Source organism: Limanda limanda, chromosome 22 (genome assembly GCF_963576545.1).
Source record: "Limanda limanda chromosome 22, fLimLim1.1, whole genome shotgun sequence".
Taxonomy (NCBI): domain Eukaryota; kingdom Metazoa; phylum Chordata; class Actinopteri; order Pleuronectiformes; family Pleuronectidae; genus Limanda; species Limanda limanda.
The window spans coordinates 7,537,626-7,551,385 of NC_083657.1; the positions used below are offsets into that span (position 1 = coordinate 7,537,626).

The window sequence follows — 13,760 nt, forward strand, 5'->3', positions numbered from 1 at the left end:
TGCAAAGTGCTGGGCTACTCGTGTTGGGTTTGAAAGAACTCCTCCTAGAGCTTTCATCAGGTCAACTTTAAATTCAGAGTGTAATCTCAAAAGCATGGAGACTAAAATGACCTCGATGTTTTAAGTTAAATACTTTAATACATGTTTTTTTCTTTGATGCACAGCTCTTGGTTACTTAACAATACACAGCTCAAATAAACTCAGAGAAGTCATAGAACCATGGTCAGAATTGGGACATTTCCTCAAACCTTGATTTTGTTTATGAGTGGGCGATGCATCTTATGTTATGACATCTTCGTCAAAGATGTCATAATAACATAAGATGCATCGTCCACTCGTCAACAAAATTTTGTCTCATGATCAGAGTCCCGGACTGAACAGATCCATTAGTCTGTATGTTGTGATAGGGATAGCGCCCCCTACTGACCAGCGTGAAAACTAAGTAGTTGTTACGCCACTGTACATTTTCCAATCAGCCCCAAATTGCTCATGCTACATCATGACCCCGGACCTGAACAGATCTTTTAGTCTGTATGGCTGTTATTCCTTTGATGTATGATGATATATACGTTAAAAACATTACATTCGTCAGAGGCGTGCCTTTAATCTTGCCTTTGATCATCATACAGTAAACCACATGCACAGCTGAACTTCAAAGTCACAAGCCAGCTGCTTATAACTGTACAAACACGGGACAATCAGTCAGACAACTGCTGGATGCATGCAATCTTCTTGAATTAGGTAATATTCAGAAATCCCAATTGGGAAATTGATCAATTGAATCCTGGTAAGGCTAATATCTGTTGATATCTTTAGTTATCACGTCACATTGTTATTCCTTTGAAGTTTTGAGACAGATTTTGAGGGTTGAGTAAAAACATATTTCCTGTTTACTTACCTTTTCTGTACCTTTCTATGTTTTTCAGCATTTAAGCTCTTAAAAAAACTTTTATTTCCCCCTTTCAGTTTTACGATTGTTTCCAGCTCAACACTCCACCGCCTTTGATGTCCTCTTTTGTGAAATCATCGAACAGCCCAGACCCTTTTAGTCTCGGACCTCACCCCACTAGAGAACTGGGCAGCCTGGATTGGAACATGAACCCGAACTATTTACCAGTGAAGACCAGCCGGGCCATTATCCAGCTCACCCCGGATGAGGACGTGGCCGTCACTAGCCTCCTCAAACTGCGCTACCCGGAGTCTGGATCAGATGATGAGACCCCCACTAAGGAAGTGCACCAGCCCTCCTCTGGGGACGAGAAACATCAAAGTCAGGAGGATTTGGGGAATAAGCCGCAAGCGGGAAAATGGACGGAAGAAGAGCTTGAAGCGGCTGACACCCTTCTGAGTTTGTATAGCTGCGCGAGGGACGAAAGAATCAGTGCTCAGTGCCTTCAGGAAACATCAGCGACACCTTCTGATCCTCCGCCACAACAGGATGTGGATTTGGAGTTAAGCAACAAAACCAAGACATTGAATGCCTTAAGAGCATTCTTATCAAAAAGTGACTGGTTTCAAACCTGAGGATCTCATTGTCACTGGGTGTCTTTTAAAATAAATATTTTACAGCATGTCTTTTATTTAGTAAATAAGTCCAGCATTTTTTTTTTTGCTCCTTGCCGTTGTTTTTTTTGCATTCAATTGACCTAAAAATCCTTTATTGGTTCATGATGAAAATGTATTTTCTATGTTTCACTTTAAAATCCATCAGTGTTCATTAAAAATCTAAAAAGATCCACACTCTAGCTTGTTATTGAGAAACAAACACCGACTGTAGCTAAAAGGTTTTTATTAAAAGCACTGCAAGTGTTTTTTTCGAAGGAAAAGAATCCCCCACTCATTATTTACAACACATTGTACATTTGCAGTTAATACATAAATAATACAAACTCTTCACTGCAGGTGGAGCTGCAGCATTACTCCACAACGGAGCTTGTCTCCTGAAACCGGAAAAACATCTACAGCTCAGCTACCATTCACACATGCATGTCCAAAGCTCTTGTGCTTCATAGAAGTCTGGGGTTTGTCGTTTTTGATTCATTGGAATTACTGACTAGATTCTCCAGCAGTCAATCTCCAATCTTTCATATCCAATCACAGAATGTGTCTTAGACTCGCTGGCAGCTGACGTCTTGTCATGTGTGACAGGAATGAGGAGGATCTCTAATCGGGTATGCATGTGTGAGGTATTTTTTTTTACAGGAACGCCCGTCTCATTTCTCTGCAGCAGGTTTGACTTTTGTGCGAGCTATTGCCGGAATGATTAGCACGTCGGTTTGGCTGCCGTGCATGCTTCCAGGAAGAGGCTGGTCTCAGTTATGGAGTGCAAACATGCACATACCTCATAGTTGCTTGGAGCATCAGTGATAAATGATTCACGTGTCCCCAGGTGCTTAAAAGCACGCATACACACACACACAGTATAAATAAATTGATGATTGCAGGTCTTTTGTGACGTCACCTTTTCATTTCCCGGGTGATAGAAACTGACACTTAAAACCAATAAAAGCCCCTGAATAATCTTTGTACAGCGTAAACGTCCATTTCAAGTGAGGGTGCGGGTCTTCGAGACCATGCTCGCAGCCTGAATGACTCTGTAGCGTTCTCGGAGGTTTCGCCTCCGTACGTGCTCGTTGGTGATCTCTATGACGTTTCCCACAGGGAACCAGCCCTTCTGCCCGTCTGACAGGCGGCTGCCTTCGTACAAGCCTGAGAGGAAAGAGAGGAGAAGCAGGGGAGGAGAGGAGAGGGAGGAGAACAACAAATAGGGGAAGATTGGAGTATCGTTCATGCAAGGAAGTCCAAACAAATCAATAAACTGCTAAGGTGGAGGGTGGAGGATTGACACAGTTTTGAGGATCAGGTTTAAACGAGCAGAGTAAAGAGAGAGGGCATGTTAATGACAAAATCCCATCAGTTAATTGGACTATTTCAATAGGAACCCTGTCCCTACTGCAATTCACACTGATAACATCTAATTCGGGCACATAGAAAAGTCTTCATCTTGTTTAGATTTAGAAAACCAGCTTTCCTCTGCTACAGATAAATAATTGAACAACTCTTCCTCTGTCGGTGGAGTTCCCAGACTTTCTTACCTTCGTTTGTTTTGCGGATGATGTTCACGATCTCAGTGGGCTCCAGGGTGAGCTCGTCCGCCTGCTGGGCGACGTACTGCTCCACACACTGCACCTGAGGACAGTCTGACACACAAACACAGGAAATTTCAAAAAACTGTTGATATATTGAGATATATGCTTCACGTTTTACTGCTTGCCATTGTGCTTCCTCACCCCAGTCTTCATAAATCACTTCGTCTTCATCGGTGGTCACTTTGGTGGGGTTCGGGAACGCCGCCATCCACCTGTGCATGTCTGACCTGTTGAAGATAAACGGGTTGAATGTGTCATGTGTTATGACAACATTCCTCCTTCTCCCTTGTTGCAACATGAGGCTTGTGTTCTGTTAACTCACTGGGAGGGCGCTTTGAAGAGTCGCTCCATCATTCGCCCCTGGTGGTTTTCCAGCAGCGTGAGATTGAAGCAGTGGTCGCACGGGCCGCTGCCACTGCTCCCGCTGCCGCCGCCTTCATCCATAGGCTGCAACTGCACCAGAGAGCGGTGGGCGTGGTCCATTACCACAAAACGCTCCGCACTGCTAAAGAAAAAGAACGATAACTCACAGGTTAGTGCTCCTGTTAGTGAAGCTGCTGAAATGCTTCTTCATCAGTCACCCCCGATGGGTCCTCAATCATCGGCTTTGTCTGACACACCCCCAGCTACATCAAGGAGAGCGTTATCAGAAGGTACAGCTGGATATCATCAGCGTAGAAGCTTTAGGAGATACTCCCGTATTTCATATAACAGGCACGTTGCATTTGTTTTGGAGTTTCTTCTCTGTGGCATCACTACCACATCAAAATTCTGCTCTAGTCTGCAGTATCAGTTCCCATCACCCACCACTTCCTGCTCCCCGTGAGGAAGTGTGGGGTATCCCACCCCCCCTGCTGTGATGGTCACATTCATCATTGTTGAAGTGGCGTCATGACAGCTCATTAAAAAGAGACAGTGGGAAATCTCCCCCAATCTCATTGCTACTGGGCAAATACGACATAGCAACTGAAGAGTGAGATGAGTCACAAGGTTAATTATCAGCGATGATTTATTGTGGCTTATAGTAATATGTCCTGTTTTCCAGAAGATGCTGGAACGAGGTTTACTTTCTCTTTCATAGTCAACGCTGTGTCATGACTTACATGCAAAGACACCTGATTGTTTAGGGCACTAGAGCAGAGAGAGATGCCTGAATGAAGCTAGTAAATTACTGTTTGTGACAATATAATGCGATAAGGAAGATGGTGTGTTTTGAAAGGTGCTATATAAATACAGTTTGTTGTAATAATAATTAGTATTATTGATAGAAGTATTGAGAACCATGAGCTGAAAATGTTGGCATCACTCGCCCTTGCTCTCTTGCGATTTATTACTGTGGCAATGTTTATTTTTCTTATCAGTGTTCAAACACCGCCCGATGCCGCCTCACCCCTTCTTGACGGCAATGACAAGCAGGTCGTTGAAGAGGAAGAGGTAGACGGGCGTGAACTTGGCCCTCATGTTGAACAGAGTTCCTCCTTTGGACATCTCCTGCAGCTCTCCCTTCTTCTCCAGGAACCGGTTCTGAGAGATGATCGGGATGGCCTGAGGACGGAAGAGGCCACGGACAGAAACGTTAACTTCTTTATTCCAAGTCCGGCTGAAACCTACGTATTCATCTCTGCCTGAATTTACCTTGAGCTTGTCAAACTCCAGCGTCTGAGAGACGTGGATCAGCTCCTCCATCTGTCTCATCTTTCCCACCTGGGTGTTGCACTCGTTGATGATCTTTGAGCGAGGACAAAAAACAAAATGATCAAATAACAGCGTCACGAGGGAAGAATGTCAGTATCTTTCCACACCTCATGTTCCCTCCAGCTGTCATTATATAAAGCTGGCTGTGTCTCGCAGGGAGTATCAGGTTCATTCACTCTTTTGAGGAAAAAAAAAAAAAAATCAGGCTCTAACTGCCATTGTCCCCACTGACACGAATGAGTCACTGTCACCGCAGAGCTCGTTCAATAGGAAATCCTTCACAGAGACAAAGGCTGACGTCAAATTTTCCCTAAGGCGTGTGCAGCATTTGAACACATGGACCTGTGGTCAGAGGAGAAGGGTGAGGAGTGAGGGACGCTTACCTTCGACATGGAATCCAAAGCCTTCGAAGCCGTCTCCTCCTCTTTCGTCCCCTCCTTTGTCCTCTTCAGAATGTTCTGCAACGACAAACAACCACTTTCCATTTCTGCGACGGACAAACAGCATCAATGGGACGCATTTTTTCCATGTGCGTTTGAAAAATAAATAATAAAAGGGGGTCATGAGGTCGGGGCGTGTCAGAGTGTTTGCTTGTCGGTCAAGCGGCGGCGGCGGCGGGATAGATTGTGTTGGAATGAGGAAATTCCACACAGCGTCACACTCTGATGGATTCAGACTAGGGCCTGAACAAAGCTGAGGGTCAAGTATACTAAATATTCTGCAGACTTCTGTTCAGAGAAGTATTTAAAGGTCGCAAAGGCCAACTGCATAGTAGTCACGCTCCACTCACATTTCCATGACACTGATCGTCGTTTTCCACCATCAAACCAGTTTTTTTCTCTGCAGTGAAAAGGTACTGACTACACACCATGGATTTATTCAGACATTTCAGTCTATATACCATCACGTAGTCATTTTTATGCGATAATAACCCCATTAACAATAGTCATGTAAACCTCAATGAAGCTGTTTTCTAGCAACATGTGGAGTGTGTATAAATATGCCCCTGTTTTTAATAATTATATATTATCACATTATTACTTAAACCCACCTCTGTGAGCATTTTGATTCGTGTTATCCGCTGGAAGGGCAGCAGCAGAAAGGACATGAAGGGCAGCCGCTGGCACTGCGGTGACTCCTGGAGACGAGTGATGACGCCGGCGAACGCCACGTTGTTCTTCCTGCAGACAAACATATATAAACAGATTAATGCCGTATGCAAGGCAGCTGAACTGTTCCTATTCTTATGCAACAGGATTTAAACTAAGTCTCCCTAGCCTCTTTATATGTGTACTTTTATTCTGTCACCTTTTTATTCCTCTGTTTTATCTATCTCTTACTTTTGTCCCTCTTTTTTTACCCTATATTTTCAGATAAACCCTACTATACTCGCATCAGACTGCTGTTTTCAGTTTGTCTATGTACAGTGTGTCTGTTCCTACCAAATAAACCATGAATACATACATAAATAAATAGCGACGAGCTTTCCTGCCATTTGCAATATGATGTGAGGCAAAAAAAAGCTGAATTCCTGGACTATTAGGCTAAAACCAATCATTTTATGAATCTCAAATTGGTGAGAAAAGTGACATTTTAGAGATTTGAAGCTTGTGGCAACGTTTACGTAGTTCTGCTTCTTACATGAGAGCAGTGAAGGTCTTGTCTTGGTAGATCTGGTTGCGGACGTAGTCGATGTAGGCCGGGAACTTGTGTTGGGCGTGGTAGTGGATGATGTCACAGATGTCGGGGAAGACCCCGTCCTCGAATATGCGCTCCTCCAAGTCTTTCAGGAACCTGTGGGAGTCAGACAGCAAAGCTTCAAAACCAACAGGAAAATCTGTCTTGTAGTAGTAGCAGCTTTTATCGTCATAACTTCTCCCTGACCACCGCATGGCCTCGAGTCAGCAAATGACTCATCACCAACGCCGAATGACCTCCCGGTGGCTCAAGTCATTAATCATCCCCTTATTTCCCCTTTTCCTTCCTTCTGCCGCTTCTCTCACCTCTCGCTGACCTCTCTGACCCTCAGGATGTTGGAGAACAGAGTCTTTTTTTCCCGGATGATCATCGTGACCTCCAGCTCGCGGCTGTCCAGGAAGTGTTCGATCAGGACGCGCAGGGATCGAAGGTACGAGGCCTCCGACGTCAGGACCTCAAACATGCTCTGCCAGGAAAACAAAGGGTGGAGAAGTGGGTGGTTATTTTTTTGGAGCGGATCTGATGTTGCAAAGTCAGAAATGTGACTGTAAAAGCTTTCATGAACTTCATATGGGGCAAATCAATATAACGCGAGTGATACAGAGAGGGAGCATGGAGCTTAACTCATGTAAGAGCTCCACATTATTACTTTAAGATGTGATTGACAACTTTCATTATAACTCTACTGGATCTCGAGTTTCTCTCCTCGCTGCCTCATTGATTTTTTTCTTTATGGCATCGCTCTTCTGTACATTAGCCCCTGCCCCTCCCCCATCTCACCTCCTGGTACTTGCACTGCTCGGGGGTGAGTTGCTCCAGCACGCCGCTGTCCCTCACAGACGGCAGGTCCTGCCACAGAGTGCTCTGATGGGGCGGGGCCACAGGGCTTCCCCTGGGGGGTCCGGCACCGGCCCCGGAGCGACGGGCCGTCAAATCCATGGCAAAGTCCACGCTGGTCTTACTGATGTTCCGGCAAACGGTCTGCCGCCGGATCTCCTTGTTGATGACACTGGCGCGGTATGTTTGGTAAAGAGGCTCTGAGAGAAACAAGGAACACCAGGAGGTTCAGCGTGGAGCCGGGACACGTGTTGTCCTCAATACATGACACAGACATGTTTGACTGACAGGATTCCCTTCGCTCTGAGCCGGAGCAGCGAGTTACATATTGAATTGCTCACTGAGTTACTGGTTTACTACCAATGGTTCAAACTCTACCAGCTGTACGCAGTCCATAGTATGTTTGGTTGCAGTATAGAATTGGGACATATGTTACGACTGTGAAGTGTAAACATTAACCCCTCAACGTGCAAAGAAACCAGAGAGTTACACACAAACATTAAAGCTTAATCTGAATGTTGCCTTCACTGACATTAAGGGTTGCAAAATTCCGGGAATATTCAAAGTTGGAAACTGGGAATTAACAGGAATGTACGTGAATTAACGTGAATTAACGGGAATAAACTGGAAATTTTGTGGATTAATGTATACTAACTGTATTTACCTTGTCATATACAGACATAAATATAAACATTTTGTTTTGTTATTGGCTGATTTGAGCCCTGAGGAAACTTTGGGCACTTCTACATTGGATGGGGTGAAATGTCTCCACACATGAGATAGTGCACGTGGCATTGTTCTGTAGAATAAGATCAGAAAAAAGTTTGTAAATAAACACTAATGCAATGCCAGAGATATAAATAGTTAGCAGGCAGCAGGCCTCAATAGCCCTGCTGTAGTGTGCAGGATGCTGGGAATTATCTGTGCATGTGATGGAAGAAGAGCAGGGTTGAAATTCAACGTGCAGTGTTTGCTGCATTCCATACATCTTTAAAATAGAGCTTTGAATGATGTTTTTATTGCTCAGCGTTTAATTTGTGTAGTTTTTTTTTTTTTTTCAAAATTCCCAAAATTCCCGAGCTTAACTTCCCATGGAAAGTTTCCGCCCCTTTGCAACCCTACTGACTTTTTATGTTGTGTTTGTTGTGGTGGATATTTCTAAATCAGGGGCTGCAATTTAAACAGAGCGTCCAATTACATGTCCAACATCCAAGTCCTGATACAGTACAGGCATGTTTGAGTCTTTCCTTGTTTACTGGGAGCTGTGTGTCAGTCTTACCATCCTGCAGACGGGACTCCCAGCTGAACAAAGACCCCCGCCTGAGGGAGCTGTTCATGTAACAGGAAGTAAGGACAGAGGACAAATGGATCAGACAGTGAAAGAGACAGTTAAATATGTTTTCTTATTATCGACAGATACCATAAAAAGACGAAAACCATTATAACCTGAATACGTCTTCTCTTTATCTATCTCAATTAGATTCATCTTGTTAAAAATGAAAGGTCTCAAAACTCACAGTTCTTCCATTAGGTCGTCTTTCTCTCCTTCACTTCCTCCATTCTCCTCTGCTTCTAAAAAAAAGAAAAGTAAATCACGTCCTCGCTTTCAATTACACAGAAAATTGAATTTGTGAATCGTTCACATTCTCATCTCAGGAGAGGATGAAACTGTGTGTTTGTAACAAACCTCTTTTCGGCGTGAGGGACTGCATGGAGGCGCTGCTGAGCCTCCGGGCATCCGTGTTGGGTGGCGGTGGCGGGGGTCTGTGAGGCTGCAGGGGGGGTGTGATGGCTCGCTGGAGGCCCAGGCCGCTGGGCGATGAAGGGCGCAGGGCCCGCCACTCCTCCATGGTGGGCTGCGGGAGAGGAATCCCGACCCGGTGCATCGGCGAGAGGCAGTGGCCGTCTGGAATCACAGGCATCCTCGGCGGGATGGCGGGCGGCAGGTCTTTCTGGCCCGGGACGTTTTCGGCCTTCATCTGGAACTCGGACGTCGGGTCTGAGGTGCTGTAGGACAGTTTAGATCGACGCGCCGGTTTGCGTACCAATATGAGAGGAATATCCAGTTCCTTGCACACGGGTGTTGTCTTTTTAGGAGCAAGGCTGAAAAATGGAAGCGTGGCCTCGTAAATATTGTCTTCTTCTTCTTGCAGAGATACTTGGTGGACTGTGGGCGACTTAGTTCTTTTTGGGGGAACAGGGGGGGACTGAGAGCGAGTGACAGCGATAGAGGCGAGGACACTGTGGGGCCCGGGGTCCGACCTCCGCCTGTGACCATCGGCGATCAAAACGTCCAAAGTCTGGTTGAACTTCGACTTATCTTTCCTGTTTGGCATGTCGGTCTCATCGAGCTCAGAAAACCTGTCCTCTTCCTCACCGTCCCCGTCCGGCTCTATCTCCTCATACTCGTCCCCCTCCTCCCCCGTCTGCTCCTCCACATCAGTCTCATCCTCCTCTTCTCCTACCTCCTCCTCCTCCTCCTCCTCTTCCTCACCATCATCCACTTCCACCGGCACCCATATGAGTTTCATGCCAGGCCGCTGGCGGTGGCACACGCAGCCGCAGCTGGGGTCACAGCCGGGACTGAGAGGCGTGTCCGGGCTGTGGGCCGCCTCCGCGTCACCTCCTCCAATCAGCTGCAGATCCACCTCCTTCCCATCAGGCGCTGCATCGAAAAAAAGGCAACACACATCAGCTGCTTTGAAATGAAAAGGAAACTAAATGAATTTGACTTCTTCTTCCTGTTCTTATTGTCTCCAGACAGAACGGCTCACTTTGATTAAGAGCTCCCCTTTTTTTCCCACATCTGCTTTTACGCCACAGGCTGGACTGTCGAGTCAGCAGTTTCTTCACTATACAACGCGTAATGTGTCTTTAAATATTCATGGGAAAGTCTGGATCATTGAAAAGGAAACATCCAGTATTGACGAGAGGAAATGGACGAGGGCCGGAGTTGAACTAAATGCTTCACAATTTCTCTATCTGTCAGTACTAATATATTTTGAACAATATAGTTCAACCAAACAAAGATTATTCTTTTCACTCCCTTTTAAATTGTTCCTCAGTGCTTTTGAAACTTTTAAAATATAGTTGTACATGGATACAAATCATATTTAGCCTTTCAGACATTTTTAAGTGAGTTTAAAAAGCCACTTGACCCTTGATCAGCGTGTTTACGTCTATATTAATAATTCATTAGTCAAACCATAATCAATATATGTGTTTGTTGCAGCTGTACCACTAAGTATAATATTATTTAAATCAATATATATTGGCAAAGAAAGGCCTGCTGAAATGCTTTCTGTTTCGGACAGAAAACCAAAACAAGGAAGTGAAAGGTGTTACAAAGAAGGAAATATTGACACGCAAACAATAAAATGTCAATTCTTGGGTTTCCTCTTTTCTGGAACCTGGATGAGGTTGATCAGTTTGACATATTGAGGAACATCCTATATCATACAGACTGAAACGGAAAGAATGTCAAAGTGTTTAATGGGATTTATATAACATCTATATATGCTGTATAATCACCAAGCAACAAACCCATTTCTGACCTAAAAACTGAAAACTTAACCAGAAAACAATCGTTTCAAAGTGTCAGAAAGGACAAACTGATCCTCACAAAGACACAAGTACACACACACACACATGCACAAACATGTGTGTGTGTGTGCTCAGGTAATCAGCTGACCGGCAGAACCTGTTAATGGCTGTTGGAACAGATCAATCAGCCAGCAGCACCACACCCGTCTCTGCAGAACACTGACAGTCCTCTAACTTTAGCCTTCGCTTACTTTCAAGACGATGTTCTTCCTTTCAGTTTTATCAACGCAAATCAATCTTGATCAAAAACTACATTCAGTCTGACGTCTGTGAAACGCAGTGTACCTGATCGACCTCCCTCCACGCCGACGCCCTCGTCTCCTCCCACGCTCTTCGTCTGTTTCTGCAGGATGCGACTCCTCTTCATGGGCAGCGGAGGAGCCTGCTCTTCCTTTATCTGGAGCTGCAGGCTGCTGCGGCCGGGTTTGGGCTTTATTGTCGGCGGCCTCTTGAACCGCTTCTTCGTCGTGAGTTCCGAGGTACCGTTGGGTCGCTCCTCTGCTTCCTCGGACTCAGAGTCCTGCCTGCTGAACTTGTGTACAATCCTTTTGACTTTCCCGGAGGAAATGCTCGTACCGTCGCCTCTGTCTCCCAGAGGTGGGGAGCCGGTTTGAGTCGAGGGTTTCGGGGGGATCTCCGGCCTTTGCTTGGCCTCGGGTTTGAGGACTGGAGGCAGCATCTGACTCCGGGTCACTTCCTGGACAGACATCGTAGCTGGAGGGTGGTCGTCTCTCACGGTGTGTTTCACTCAGCCCTGACCAATCACAGGTCAGGCTTCGAGGGCAAAGGTCAGTGTGAGTGTCATCGCCACCTGATGAAGACAGAGAAAAGAAAGTTGATGCTTTCATCCTCTTGTGAAACAACTTCTAACTTTAAAAAGTGCTATACAATTATTATGATTATTAACATGCATTTAAGTTCCCTGGTTAGGCTCAAAGTTTCAGTTTCAAGGTCCACGTGTCATAGTTCTCAAACTTTTCGTCTCGTGGCCTCTTACGTAACATGGTTCACTGTAATTATAGTAATTTTCTGTAGCTGAAGCAAACATCTGCTGCAACGCAATAAACACAACACAATTTCATTGTGTTCATACGTTCCTAAGATGAGACTGTGAGACGAAAAGACAACAAATCCCTCAGTTGGGCCTCTGAGCAAAATGAACTTTGCCCATTTAAAAAGCCCACTCCTTCGTCAGTAGATTACGTTTTCACAGCATACAACAGGAGGTAATGTTAAACCAGACGAGTGGCTGAAGGTCATTGGTTTACAGCCCTGGAAGATGACAAAGGGGAATTCCTCTCATAGTCTCTGACGTCTCTCTGCCACTTCTCAGCCTTTTTTCTGATGATCGGAGCTCAAACACACAACTTGGTTTCTTCATTTACCGCCTTAAAGGCCGAGATGTGAATGGTCGGATGTGGTATTAATAGTTAACCACTATTTCAATACAGATGTACATTAAGAACCACACTGTCCACTGTTCCCCTCGACTGGTTGAATCCCCTCAATCGCTTTGTTTTACCTCTCAGACACTTTACACTTGCTCATTAACTCCTTATGCTGTTTGTACAAATTGTCGCTGAGCAGGTTTTGTTTTCACCCCTGTCTGTTTGGTCGTGAGCAGGTTTACCCGTCCCGAGAGAGCCAATCACAAGTGTGGAGCTTGAACTATGTCACTTCACATCTGGCACTGGAATAGTTCCCCTGTCAGCTCACTTCTGTCCTTTCTGTCTACCAGTACAAAGTGTTGTCTTTAGCTAGTCTGACTGCACAGATCGTAGACTGCTTATAAAAACGGACGACACGTTTCCACTTCCTCCTGCTATCCTGTAATCTGCCATCTTGTGCATCTCCCATCCAATCACGAGTCAGTCTCAGCCGTCAATCATGAAGTTTCACCCTGTTTTTAATGGCTTCACATAACTAATTAAAACCAGAACTACATTAAACGACAGACATTCATTTTTTGTTTTAGTCTGGTCAATGTCCCACCCATCAACATGGAGGAAGCAGGGTTTATGACCTGTACTACAGCTAGCCACCAGGGGGCCATCAAGACGTTTTGGCTTTACTGCTATGTTGTCCATCTTTATAAACAGTCTATGAATGAATAAACAATTACGGGATTTCTGTTGGCCAACAATAAATGAAGTTGCTTTCAGCCAGTCTACAGATGTGTTGTGTGTTTCTGCCAAATCTTTAATCCTTCAAAACTTAAACCTCGACACATTTCTTCACTCAAAAAACACTGAGCCTCTTTTCTTCCGCCTGTAAATGTCTAATAAAAGAAATATGAGAACATCAAATTCATTTTTCCATTCTGGGCGACCAAATGTCCACGCTGCAGATTCCTCTCACCATGTGTTTTACTGGTGTGTGTGCCTGTGTGTGTGTCTGAGTGTGTGTGTGCGCGCAACAGCTGATGCAATATCAAACCAAACGAGGGTTACTCATCTTCTGACTCATGCACAAATGAGAGAGCTGTTATACTGCACTGATCTGAGTGACTCTTAAAAGAGGTCGCACCTACTGTATTCTGGATGTTATCTAAGAGAAGCCTCCATCAGAAAATCCCAGTTTAAAACTCGAGTTGTGGAGTTTGAAGGAGTTAGAAAGAGGAGGGAGTCGTTAAACAGCAAAGGTCTGGAAGATGGAGTTGGTAATGCATTGTAGGTTGTGTGTTTTTGGAGCTTGATCAATAAATCTGAATAAAAGTCGGGATATCAGGGCCTCTGCTGCCTTTTCTTATTTGAATCTGCCCCCCTCTGCAAGTCAAAT

The 13,760-nt window shown here is 45.0% G+C and overlaps 1 protein-coding gene across 1 annotated transcript; it reads right to left on the bottom strand.

Annotated features, from left to right (window-relative positions):
- Positions 1–2,481: 2,481 nt before the first annotated feature.
- arhgef15b (Rho guanine nucleotide exchange factor 15b) lies at positions 2,482–11,691 on the bottom strand. Its single transcript, XM_061066469.1, has 15 exons — positions 11,268–11,691; positions 9,067–10,044; positions 8,897–8,951; positions 8,659–8,699; positions 7,323–7,579; positions 6,848–7,008; positions 6,486–6,638; positions 5,896–6,025; positions 5,228–5,302; positions 4,785–4,877; positions 4,540–4,694; positions 3,472–3,651; positions 3,291–3,376; positions 3,096–3,200; positions 2,482–2,709 (listed from the first exon to the last, which is right to left on the bottom strand). The coding sequence occupies exons 1-15, from the start codon at positions 11,689–11,691 to the stop codon at positions 2,546–2,548; spliced, it is 3,057 nt and encodes a 1,018-aa protein (XP_060922452.1). The 3' UTR covers positions 2,482–2,545.
- Positions 11,692–13,760: the final 2,069 nt, after the last annotated feature.

What these genes read in the sequence shown, in the direction of transcription:
- arhgef15b (XM_061066469.1), bottom strand. Translation starts at nt 11,691, where the DNA reads ATGTCTGTCCAGGAAGTGACCCGGAGTCAGATGCTGCCTCCAGTCCTC. An exon ending in CGTGGAGGGAGGTCGATCAG is followed by an intron (nt 10,045 to 11,267) that starts GTACACTGCGTT and finishes TTTTCGATGCAG; the next exon opens with CGCCTGATGGGAAGGAGGTG. An exon ending in AAGACCTTCACTGCTCTCAT is followed by an intron (nt 6,026 to 6,485) that starts GTAAGAAGCAGA and finishes GTTTGTCTGCAG; the next exon opens with GAAGAACAACGTGGCGTTCG.